This window comes from Mobula birostris, chromosome 5, assembly GCF_030028105.1.
Source record: "Mobula birostris isolate sMobBir1 chromosome 5, sMobBir1.hap1, whole genome shotgun sequence".
In the NCBI taxonomy this organism is placed as follows: domain Eukaryota; kingdom Metazoa; phylum Chordata; class Chondrichthyes; order Myliobatiformes; family Myliobatidae; genus Mobula; species Mobula birostris.
The window spans coordinates 187,940,968-187,954,267 of NC_092374.1; the positions used below are offsets into that span (position 1 = coordinate 187,940,968).

At 39.6% G+C, this 13,300-nt stretch overlaps 1 protein-coding gene across 1 annotated transcript in view; it reads right to left on the reverse strand.

Moving 5' to 3' along the window:
- Nucleotides 1-13,300, reverse strand: part of LOC140198439 (uncharacterized) — a 163,841-nt gene that overhangs the window by 13,840 nt on the left and 136,701 nt on the right. The window contains exons 15-16 of the mRNA XM_072259529.1: nucleotides 11,346-11,438; nucleotides 8,729-8,824 (exon numbers count right to left, since the gene is read on the reverse strand). Of these exons, the coding sequence (XP_072115630.1) occupies nucleotides 8,729-8,824; nucleotides 11,346-11,438 (189 nt within the window). The remainder of the gene's footprint in view (nucleotides 1-8,728; nucleotides 8,825-11,345; nucleotides 11,439-13,300) is intronic.

Consider the following 13,300-nt stretch of genomic DNA (forward strand, 5'->3'; position numbering starts at 1 on the left):
GGGAAGAGGCACTGGCTGTCCACTCTATCTATTCCTCTTAATATCTTGAATACCTCTATCATGTCTCCTCTTATCCTCCTTCTCCAAAGAGTAAAGCCCTAGCTATCTTAATCTCTGATCATAATACATACTCTCTAAACCAGGCACCATCCTGGTAAATCTCCTCTGTATCCTTTGCAATGCTTCCACATCCTTCCTATAGTGAAGCAACCAGAACTGGACACAGTACTCCGAGTGTGGCTAACCAGAGTTTTATAGAGCTGCATCATTACATCGTGACTCTTAAACTCTATCCCTCGACTTATGAAAGCTAACACCCTATAAGCTTTTTTAACTACCCTATCTACCTGTGAGGCAACTTTCAGGGATCTGTGGACATGTACCCCCAGATCCCTCTGCTCCTCCACACTATCAAGTAGTCCTGCCATTTACTTTGTACTCTGCCTTGGAGTTTGTCCTTCCAAAGTGTACCACCTCACACTTCTCCGGGTTGAACTCCATCTGCCACTTCTCAGCCCACATCCTTATCACTGACTGAATTTCACTTGTCTTCACCTACCACCCACGGGACTCTGCATCCCTAACACTGACCGAGTTCCTCTTGTCTTCACCTACCACCCACGGGACTCTGCATCCAGCACATCATTCTCTGTACCATCCACCATCCCGGTGGCCAACCATTTTAGTTCCAGTCTCCCTTCTGACTTGTCAGTCCATGGTCTCCTCTATTGCCATGATGAAGCAACTCTCAGGTTGGAGGAGCAACACCTCATATTCCATCTGGTAGCCTCCAACTTGATGGCGTGAATATTGATTTTTCCAACTTCCAGTAATTTTTCTCCCTCCCGTCCCTTCTTCTTCTATTTGCCACTGTGTTCCCCTCTCCTCACCTGCCTATTACCCCTCTTCTTTCCCTTTCTGGAGATGGAGTTCAACCCAGATAAGTGTGAGGTGGTTCATTTTTGTAGGTCAAATATGATGGCAGAATATAGCATTAATGGCAAGACTCTGGGTCTCCATTTGGCAGCGTACGGAGTAAGACTTCTTTTGTCTCAGCTCCATCTTTCATAACTTACTTTCCACTGCTAGATCCATTTGAAGTTTGAAGATTTATTATATTTGCTGAAGGATTTTATGATTAATTAAGATGGCTGGAACCGAATTACGTAGTGGCAAAACCCTTTCTGAGCCGCAACAAACAGAGAAATCAGAGGAAGTTTCTACTTCAGAAAGAATGTTTTCTTCAGTGGAAGCTATTAATGTGAAGATCGGTACGCTGGATACCAAAATGGATAAATTGACGAAAGCTAATGAATTGCTTGAAAAAACCAACATCGCTATTCAGGAGTCTTTGAAGAATTTGGAAGATCGATAACAGCCGCTTAAGCAGAGTACTCACAGAATTGAAAGGGAATTTGAATTAATGGATCAATCTATTAAGGAACAGGATTTGATGATGTCTCTTGTGGAAAAGAAAATTAATGAGGATACTTCAGAATTATAAGGAATTAAGAAGAAAACAATTGAATTGGAAAGCAGAAATCGCAGGATGAATCTACATATACTAGGTTTGCCTGAAAATACGGAAACCGGTGAGCTACTAAAGTTTTATTTGAACATGTTATATTCACTTTCTTGTGACATTCTCGAAGCCTGTCCGATATTGGACACAGCCTACTGAATTCGGCGTTTTAAATCATCAGCCAAAATTAAACCACATCCTGTAATTCTTTGTTTGCATTATTTTACAACCAAAGAAGCTATTCTTCCGAATACAAGGAAAAGGGATAAACTAATCAATAATGAAGTTCAGATTCGTATAGTGGAAGGTTTTGCCCCAGAGATTTATGCCGAAAGAATTAAATATCGGGAAGTGATGGCGGAATTTTTAAATGAGCTGTTGCCCGTCTGATGAGTACTCCACCCAATGCTCGTCCAAAACGAATTGACTCTCCAGAAGATGGTTGAAAATTTATAAAAGAATTTAAGTCCACTTCGGAAGCAATTTGAACAGTTGATCCTTAACTGGGAGTGGTTTGTAACACCGTTGATGAAAGTCCGCTTTTCGTCTTATCTATGTTTAGATACAGACTTGGTTAACTTACTTAGATCTGTTGCTGTTTGCTTTAACAGTTAATGTAGTTCTGAATTTAACACATATATATTTACTTATTTTTCTTTGATTTGTAAGTCTTTAATATTAGTTGTAGTATATATTAGTTGATGGGATTCATCTTTTTTTTGAAAACATGGCTGTGTATATTAAGCGGATTTAAGATGGCCGTTGTTAATTCGGTCTTAACTACTGTTAGACATAATATGAAAATATTTGGAATTTGTTTACTTCTTTATGTATTCTTTGTTATGTCTTTTTTGTGGTGGTGAATTTTACTTTGTAAACGGAGCTGCCAACTGGAGACAGGGGTTAAGGGTCAATAGATTAGCATGTTGTTCGCCTATTGGACGATTTCTGGGCTTTTGGGGGAGGTGGGTGGGTCTATTAGGTTAGTTTTTTTCTCGACTGGGCAGCCCTGAGGGGTTTTTCTCTGTCAATCAGCTTGCTTCTCTTTCTGATCGAGTCAAGCTTCACCTTTTCTTCCGATTTATGCTGCGCCTGAGCGTTAGATTACTTTATAAAATTTTTAAATTAAGTTTTAAGTATGGATCTTAATAAAATCAATATAATATCTTGGAATTTAAATGGTATGAAGCAACCTATTACGTGCAGAAAGATTTTTAAGAAATTAAAAACACTTCATGCAGATATTATTTCTGTGGAGGAGACACACATCTGTAGACAAGATGAAAATCGCTTTTTTAAATTTTGGAAGGGACCCTTATTTCATTCTTTATCAGTAAACAAAATAAGAGGGGTACCTATTTTTATTAATTCTAAAATCCCTTTTGTTCATTTTAATACTGTTACTGATTTAATTGGAAGATATTTAATTCTTACTGGTTTGTTGTGTGGTCAAAAGGTGGCTTTGGTATGTGTATACGCACCTAGTACAGACAACCCTGAATTTTTTAAGAAGCTATTTTCTGTACTGCCGAATTTAAATGAATATAAGTTGATTATGGGCGGTGACTTTAACTGCTGTCTTAACCCGTTGATTGACAGATCGTCCACCAATCCGTCACTTCCTAATAAAGCTGCGACTTGTATTAATTCTTTTTTATTAGAATATGGTCTGGTCGATATTTGGAGATTTAAATTTCCTAAAGATTTTTCTTTTATTTCACATGTATACTATAAATATTCTAGAATTGATTATTTTTTCTCGGATACACGATTGGTGTCCTCTGTTGTTGAGTGTGCCTATGATGTGATTGCGTTGTCAGATCATGCACCTATGAAACTAACTTTGGAACTCTCTGATAATATTCACATACCTCAGCTGAGATTTAATATTTCATTGTTGCAAGATTCAACTTTTGTAAATTTTATTAAAGAACAAATTTCTCTGTTTTTGAATTGAATACAACTGAGGAAATGTCAAATTTGGTTATTTGGGATACGATGAAATCTTTTCTTCGGGGACAGATAATTTCATATTCAGTAGGTTCAAGAAGGAAAACTAAGGCAGAACTTTTGCTGGTCACTAATAGGATTAAAGAAATAGATAAACTCTATTCAGTAACGCCTAGTGAAGATCTCTTTAACGAAAGGGTGGAACTCCAAGCACAACATGACTTGCTTTTGACTTTTCCCATTGAACAGCAACTTTTTAAATCCAAAAGCCAATTTTATATACACGGAAACAAATCAGGCAAATTATTAGCTGGACAGTTAAAAGCAAGTATGGCTAGAAGACAGATCCTGAAAATAAGAAGACATGATAGAACTGTAACGGTAGATCCTTATGAAATTAATAAGATATTTATGGATTTCTACTCTAACCTTTATGAATCTGAATTTTCAGATAATATTACTTTTAAGAATAGTTTTTTGCAAAAAGTGAATATACCTAAAATCTCTACTCAAGATATGAATACATGAGATGCACCTATTAAACAAGAGGAAATAGCAAGGGCTATATCCTCTCTCCAATCAGCTAAGGCTCTGTGACCGGATGGATATACAGTGGAATTTTATAAGACTTTTACTGATATACCTCATTTATATCAAAGGTTCACTGACTCTATATCCTCTGGGACTCTCCCAAACACTTTCTATGAAGCTTCAATCTCTTTAATTCCTAAAAAAGGTAAAGATTTATCTGAATGCGCCTCTTAGAGACCAATTTCTCTATTGAATGTGGATTTTAATATCCTCTCTAAGATTTTGGCTAATAGACTTGAGAAAATCTTACCTACTGTCATTTCCAATGACCAAACTGGATTTATTAAAAACAGATATTCACATTTTAATATTTGAAGATTATTAAATATTATTCACTCTTCTCCATCTAAAGAATCTGAATGTGTTGTTTCTCTTGATGCAGAGAAAGCTTTTGATAGGGTGGAGTGGTCTTACTTATTTGAGGTTTTGGAAAGATTTAATCTGGGCCCAGGATTTATTTCTGGATTAAATTGATCTATCATGCTCCTATGGTTGCTCTTATAACTAACAATCAAAAATCTCCCTATTTTAGATAATATAGGGGTACTGGACAGGGATGCCCTTTTAGCCCTTTATAATTTAACTTGGCTTTAGAACCCCTTGCTATTGTCCTTAGAGATTCTAACACTGTTCAAGGTATTAAGAGAGGGGACAAAGTACACAAGGTTTCATTATATGCAGATGATCTGTTAGTTAATATTTCAGATCCAAGGAAATCTATTCCTTCTATGTGATCTATATTTTCTAAATTCAGTAGTTTTTCTGGGTATAAATTAAATTTACACAAAAGTGAGTTATTTCCTATTAATAATTACTCGGATCCAAATCATCAAATACCTTTTAGTATTGCTAAAATTTACTTTACCTATCTTGGTATTAAAATTACTAAAGCTATGAAGGATCTCTATACATATAATTTTTTTCCATTAATTGGCGACACCAAACAAATGCTTTCTAAATGGTCTCCTATGACATTATCATTAATGGGTTGAATTAATGCTATTAAAATGATAGTTTTACCAAAATTTTTATATATCAGGCAGTTCCTTCTTTTGTTCCTAAAAAGTTCTTGACAGAATAGATTCTATAAATTTATCTTATATTTAGAACAATAAAAATCCTAGATTGAGTAAACCCTTATTGCAGAAATTAAAAAAAGGATGGTGGTATGGCTTTGCCTAACTTTAGAATGCACTATAGGGCAATAATATTCGATATATTACTTTTTGGATTCACTATTCAAATATTGTCCTTCGTGGTTGGATCTGGAGGTAAACTCGGTGAAAGGATTCTCTTTGGCCTCTTTACTGGGAGTTTCTCTTCCTTTTTTGTTTTCTAAGATTAGCAGACAAGAATTTAATCCCATTATTAAACATACATTAAGAACTTGGTTTCAGTCTTGTAGGTTTTTTGAGTTAAATAATTTTATTCTTTCTAGTAATATCTATCTCAATTATTTTTTAAATTTTGGATAAGGCCTTTTTAATTTGGAAAACCAAGGGAATAACAACTTTTTCAGATTTGTTTTTCAGGGGACTGTTTAATGTCTTTTTCTCAGTTAGTGGATAAATATGATTTATCAAATGTACATTTCTTTAGATATTTACAAATTAGTAATTTTTTACGTGGTTTGTTACCAAATTACCCTTCTGCTTATCCACCTAATATGACAGATGTTCTCTTTCAGTTTAAACCTTTTCAAAAAGGGTTGATAGCTATAATCTATAAACGGTTATTGAATGATATCTAATGATAAAATTAAACGAATTTGGGAATCGGAATTTCAAGAGTCATTTTCAGATAATCAATAGAGTAAAACTCTTCATTCGGTTAACAACTCATCTATTTGTGCCCGTCATTCCTTGATACAGTTCAAGGTAGTGCACCGGGCTCATATGTCAAAGGATAAACTAGTGCGTATTTTCTCCAATATTAATCCTACTTGTGACAGATGTAATACTGAGCTGGCCACTTTAACTCATATGTATTGGTCTCGTATAAAGCTAGATAACTTTTGGAGAAATGTTTTTAAAACACTATCAAAAGTTTTGGATCTGGATCTACAACCTAATTTGCTTACGGCAATTTTTGGGATTATCCCATCGGAAGCAGGAAATATTCCTCTTTCCGCACAACATATGATAGCCTTTTCGACCTTGCTGGCTAGGAGAGCCATTTTATTGAAGTGGAAGGATTCTGATCCACCTACGGTCTTTTATTGGCTCTCCTCCATTATGTCCTGTTTAAGTTTAGAGAAAATAAGAAGTCGGACATTTGATACATCCTTTAAATTTGAGCAAATATGGCGACCTTTTATCCAATATTTTCATTTAATTTGATTTATTACTCCTTCAATCTTTTTTTCAAAGTTTTAGATTTGATCAGAAAGTCTTTCTTTCTTTTTTGATCGTATCCTCAAAATGGGCCGCCCAGTCCTTTTTTTTTGTTTTTTTAGTGCAGTGGGTTTTTTTCTTTTCATTTAAAACCCAATGTTTTTTTCCTTTCTCTTCATAAACTGGTAAGAGCAGAATTGTTATTTTCATTTTTTTTAATTATATATTTTATGCTAGTTGAACGATATCTATGATTTTGACAATGGTTTGTATTGTTACTGATACATATATATTTGATCTAATTCTCCTCTGGATTGTATTTATGCTTTTTTAAAAAAATCACTAAAAAGATTAATAAAAAAAGACAGAAAGACACTTGGCAGTGTGGAGGTTCAGAGGGATCTTGGGGTCTGAGTCCATAGGACACTCAAAGCTGCTACGCAGGTTGACTCTGTGGTTAAGACTCTGTGAAGGCATACGGTGCATCGGCCTTCATCAATCGTGGGATTGAGTTTAAGAGCTGAGAGGTAATGTTGCAGCTATATAGGACCCTGGTCAGACCTCACTTGGAGTACTGTGCTCAATTCTGGTTGCCTCACTACAGGAAGGACGTGGAAACCATAGGAAGGGTGCAGAGGAGATTTACAAAGATGTTGCCTGGATTGGGGAGCATACCTTATGAGAATAGGTTGAGTGAACTCGGCCTTTTCTCCTTGGAGCGATGGAGGATGAGAGGTGACCTGATAGAGGTGTACAAGATAATGAGAAGCATTGATTGTGCGGATAGTCAGAGGCTTTTTCCCAGGGCTGAAATGGCTAGCACGACAGGGCATAGTTTTAAGGTTCTTGGAAGTAGGTACAGAGGAAATGTCAGGGGTACGTTTTTTTTACGCAGTGAATGGTGAGTGTGTGGAATGGGCTGCCAGTGGTAGTGGTGGAAGCGGAAACGATAGGGCCTTTTAAGAAATTCCTGGATGGATACATGGAGCTTAGAAAAATAGAGGGCTATGGGTAAGCCTAGGTAGTTAAGTGCATGTTCAGCACAGCTTGGTGGGCCCAAGGGTCTGTATTGTACTGTAGGTTTTCTATGTTTCTTCCACATTCCACTCCCTTCTCCTATTTCTTCTCCAGCCCTTTGCCTTTCCTACCCAGCACCTCCCAGCATCGTCCTTCATCCCCCTCCTGCTCCCACCTGGCTTCATGTATTAGCTTCCAGCTTGTTCTCCTTCCCCTTCCCCCTTCCTTGTTCTGGTTCTTCCCCCTTCTTTCCAGTCCTGATTAAAGGTCTCAGCCCGAGACATCGACTGTTTATTAATTTTCATAGTTGCTGCCTGACCTGCTGAGTTCCTCCAGCATCTTGTGTGTCTTGCTATGCACTTGGAATCCTCAGTCTCTCTGTTCAACATTTCTACCATGGACTGCAGATATCCAAGTCCTATTTCAACTCGACAAAATGGATGACCTTGTACTTGTCAGAATTAAGTTCCATTTGCTAATGCTCTACCCAGCTTTTCATCTGACCCATATCCTATTGCAGACTTGGACAACTTTCCTCACCATCCACAACACCACCAATTCTCATTCATCTGTAAACTTACTAATCATACCTCCTAAACTCACAACTAAGTCGTTAATATATATCACAAAGTGCAGAAGTCCTACAACCATTCACTACTGTACATGAGTAGGTGCAGACTTCAAATCAGAAAAAAAACATTCTTCCAACACAACCTCTGCCTTCTGTCATCAAGCTGATTTTGGATCCATTTAGTTGGATTACCTTGGATCCCAGGTGTTTCAGCCTTCTGGATCAGCCTCTCATGTGTGACCATGTCAAATGCTTTACGAAAGTCTGCATGGAGAACATCTTTCACATTGCCTCCAGCAATCTTCTTTGCCATCTCCTCAGATTAGAGAGATACAGTTTTCCTGACTCTAGGCATTACTGACAATCCCTAATCAGATCCTGATCTCTCCAATTATACACAACTCCCATGACTTAAATTCTCTCCAATAATTTCCATGCAGGCACAGATGGAAATCACTCAAATTCAATTCAAAGTTCTGGACTTCCACAATCCAGCAGGAGTCCCAAACCCATCAGCTCACCTGCTAAGAGATCCCAGCACCTCTGTGCAGAACCTCCAACAAAATCCAGCAAAATCTGAGCCAGAACTGTTCCCGACTGACAGCAGCCAGCCAGGACAGATTTGATAACGTGCTGGAGAATTCCCCTCAACTGCTCCCTTTAGAAGCTGAAGTGATGGTGAGATCAGGGAAAGTTTTCACAGTGATTGAGTTCTTTAGAAAATGTTTTGTTTTTGATACTTACTGCAAACTGGAAAGAATCTGGATAATGCTGTCACAAATGTGATTGCTGATACTGTCAATATGATCCAGAGTGGAATGTTGATCTTGCAGCTTTGATCTGAAATGTACAGAAGTGAACCCACTGAGTAAATTAACACTGCTTCTCCACACGCACTCCCAGTTTAAAATACATTTAACACAGTCATATGTCCAACGGCATTCATGAGACGAAGCAACAAGTTAATCAAAACAATGTAAATTTATTACCAAAATATATACTGTATATGTCACCATTTACTAACTTAAGATTCACTTTCTTGCAGGAAATCAAAGTAGAACAGAGAAATACAATAGAAACAATGAAAAACTACACACAAAGGCAGACAAACAATCAAATCGAAAAGATTATTGAACGGTCTCGGCCAGAAATATCGACTATACTCTATTCCATAGATGCTGCCTGGCCTGCTGAGTTCCTCCAGCATTTTGTGTGTCTTGCTTGGATTCCCAGCATCTGCAGACTTTCTCTTGTTCATTCAGATGTATTTGATTTATTAAATGCAAACACAAAACTAAATCCTAGAAAGAGGTAAACATGTGAAACCTGTAATATTCCCCACACACCCAAGATCCAAGGTTATGTTGTCCATAACAGCTACACAGTCAGCACTAATTACACTGCAAAAGGCAAATGCTAACAATACCTTCTCTCTCCTTCACTTGTAATGTACCCCTGGGATTCCTTTTTGCTGTGGACTGTCACTTTAAGGCACAAGAAAGAACTGAGACTAACTTTTGGATTTCTGCTGAGAGAGAGAGAGGGGCAGAGTCTGCCTTTCAGCTCATGTTTGCACTTTTACAAGGACTGACTACTGCTGTCAGCTTCTGGGTTGCCATGGAGAGAGAGAGAGGTGGAGTTATTTGATGGACAATCGATGTTATGGTGTCTCTGCAGCGTGTTTACTTTTTACAACGACAGTTACAGACACAGAAACACATGCTCAGAGTCAAGATGGATTCGGTTAATGAAAGACACCAGTGAGTGGGTCGCTGGTTTAAACTTTCAGTAACCCAAAAAGGGTGAGTGGAGATCGACCCTGAGTATTGATAAATGACTCTCACAAGCTTTCTGCAACTAGAGCAAGTTTGCAGGAAGAGAAGAGAGGGAAGATAGGTTTGAAACAGAAGAAACCGAGTGTCAAAGAGATCACTGTTTGGACTCTCTCTCTAAGTAGCCCATGAGGGTGAGTTTGATTCCACTCGACTATGAAAGTGTGATTGTCACATAGTTAATCCACAGGAATGAGTTTTCTGGGGAGGGGAGTACCTTTGTGAATACCACTTGTGTGTTACCCTTGTTTTGGTGTGGTAGTTCACTGAAGAAAGGCACCCCTGTGGCAAATCACTGTTGGAGTTATTTCATACGTCACGGAACTGGATAAGTGGCCATCACAGTTGTGTGTTTGGGGTAACCTTGTGTGGAAACTACCTGTGTGTGATAATCCTTGCCTGGGTTAGCAGTTTTACCACTTGAAGACGGTACATCAGTGATAGACTACTGTTGGTGATAATCCATACGTGGATTCTGTTGGAGACACATGGTTTTGGACACTGGATGAGCTTTGTTGTGCCCACAGAAAGGTGGGTTTTGGAGGATCGATCAGGAGAATCAATCAGTGGCTCTCACAGTGTGGAAAAGGTGTGACCGGTGGGGAGTTATTCGTGTGTCTAATCCTCACCTGGGTTGATAATTCTACCACAGAAGAACGGTCCCCTTGTTGTGGTCACATTCGGTGACTTCTAAAGGATTTCAGAGGACAACAGGAAGAATCGATGGCATCGGCTTACTCGGACAACCACAAAACCTCTCTCTCTGCATCACTACTCAACTCAACACGATGAACTGAACTTAACTTTACTCATCACCGTAAGACTGTATCCATTTACCCCTAGGCTTGAAAAAGCTTGGTCTTTATATTTCCACACTTATATACATATAATCTTTGCTAACCTGTTTGATATATCTGAATTTATATTACTGTATTGCATAGTTACTAATAAATAGCATTAGTTAACAGCAATACCAGACTCCAAAGTGTTTTCTATTTCTGCTGGTTCTTTAACACACTAACTCACCTTCTCTCTCCTCCTCCAACCCTGATAGCCCTTCCCTCGCTCCTCATTCTCCATCAATCAGATAACTCTTTCCCCTTCTCTAACCTCTTTCTGTGATTTATTGCTGCCCTGTTACAATATCATTGGAAACTTGTTTGTGACTGTTTAAAATCCCATCACCGGACTCAACCTGATGAAAAGTTGCAGTCACAACAGATTTGCCACCATCAATTCTCCACTCTGGTCAGTAGCATGCTTTCAGTTCCATCAGGTTCACCTTCGGGAGTTTATCAAGCAGCTTCTGGAAGTCTGGACACACCCTGTATAACCTACAGTGTCTATACTGGGTCAAACCTCCAGCAGGTCTCCCAGTCCCCAGCTGTAGACTGTGGGGCTGAGGACTGCAGGTGCTGGTGTTCCATATAAAGCAGTTCACAATGTACTGACTGAGATACTCATTCCCTTCCTGCACTGAGCACCATAGCCACCATTTTAATGTAATTTAAGAATATTTGTGCACATACCTTTAGACACAATCCAGCAAATGAGGGCAATGAGGATGAAGACAAGAACCACAATGTTACAAATATTCAGTCGCCACCACCACTGCTTGTCATCTAGAGTCCACAGGGAGAAATGAACAACAACATTAGAACTGTTTCAAAACTGAAGTAACAGATCAACACAAACAGTTCTACATACGTTTCAGTGGACAAGTGTTCCAGATAACAGACATGGATTGGGATTGGTCAGGTTGGCTGTGATCATGAATGTCCTAAACATGAAACAATCCCACCAGGTTGGAAAAGGACCAGGTGTCAGAGCAATGCAGTGAGGGAGGTTCAGAGAGTTCACTCCACTGTCAGTGTGTGCAGATCCCTGGACAAACTAAAGACCTTGTGGTTAGTTCTGGAAATATATTGTAGAACCTGGGTATCCATTATCCTCAGGCCGTGAAGATGGAAATGGCAGGAAGACTGCAGTCTCTCTGTGTACACACTGAGCCAATGAGACGAGACCCCACTGTAAATAAGCTCAGTCGTATTATCCCAGTGGTCAAGTGCTGCAATTGACATGGTCATGCCAGTCAGCCAATCAGGATGGTGGAATTAGGAGAAGGTCCTGGAGAAAGCTGGGTGGAGAGAGATTTGTGACGGACACTGGTGGCGTTCCTGGTCTTTTGGCGGGAGATGGAGAGAGGAGAGGATCGGGAGAGGCAGCTGCAGGATTTGATCCAACGGGAAGGCATGATTCAAAGGAGTCCAAATGGGAAGTTCTACTGGTGATCAGAGATGAGGAGTTGGTGCCGTTGGTAAGGGACACACCCAGAGTTTGGAAAATATGATCTCCAACACTGTGCACATTTCATGGAGAAGACCGTAGGGACATGAACTTGCTTGAGGTACTGGTGTATATGAATGATCTCATAGTGCTCGAGTCCACACTGGAGGAGCACAAGACGAGACTACTGAAGGTGCTAGACCGCCTGAAAACTGAAGGGTTAAAACTGTCACTGGACAATTGCCAGTTCTACAAGATGTCAGTCAATTACGTCGGGCACATAGTGTCTCAGGATGGAATAACTATATATCTGTCCAAGGTCAAGGCAGAGACCACATGGCGAAGGCCCAAGAATTTGAGAACTCTACATGTATTCCATGGATTCTGTGGGTACTACCAGAGATTTGTGAAGGATTACTCCAAAGTAAGCCAGCCTTTGAATCAGCTTCTGTGTGGTTACCCTCCCTTAGGGAATAAAGGGAAGAGAACGAGAGGAGAAGAAGGTAATGTTTATCTTGGAGCCTTTCGGAGAAAGATGGGATGCAAAATATGAAGAGGCCTTTCAGCTGCTGAAGGAGTTGCTGACTAAAGCACCTGTGTTGAGCTTTGCAAAGCCCCAGCTGCCATATGTCCTGCACACCAATGCCAACCCCGAGGGTTTAGGGGGTGTTCTATATCAGGATCAGGGCAAAGGGTTGAGTCCCATTGTTTTCATCAGCTGGAGTCTGTCACCTCTGAACGAAACTACCCTATGCACAAATTGGGTTGTGGTGGATAAGTTAGATGACTATCTATATGGTGCCAAGTCGGAGGTGGGGACAGACAACAATCCTGACCTTGGCGAAGCTGGATTCCACAGGTCACCGTTGGTCAGCAGCATTCTCTGTTTATGATTTCAGCCTGAAATATCGGCTGGGAAGTCAGAACATTGATGTGGAGTCATGGTCCTGACGGTCACATGAGGTGCTGGAAATGGACAGAGGGTGGGAGTGTGTTCCTGCCTCTGGTGTTAAAGCAATGTGCCAGCTTTCCACCACAGGGAAATGAGCAGCAAGGCTGTGGCAGGATAGAGCTGTGGATCATTTGGGAGCTTCCGGTTGTGCCATTCCACAAGCTTATTGCCACTTGACAGCTCTGGATACAAAGCAGTTGCCTGCCTTGAGTCCTGTGGAATTGGCAGTAACCCAGTGAGACAACA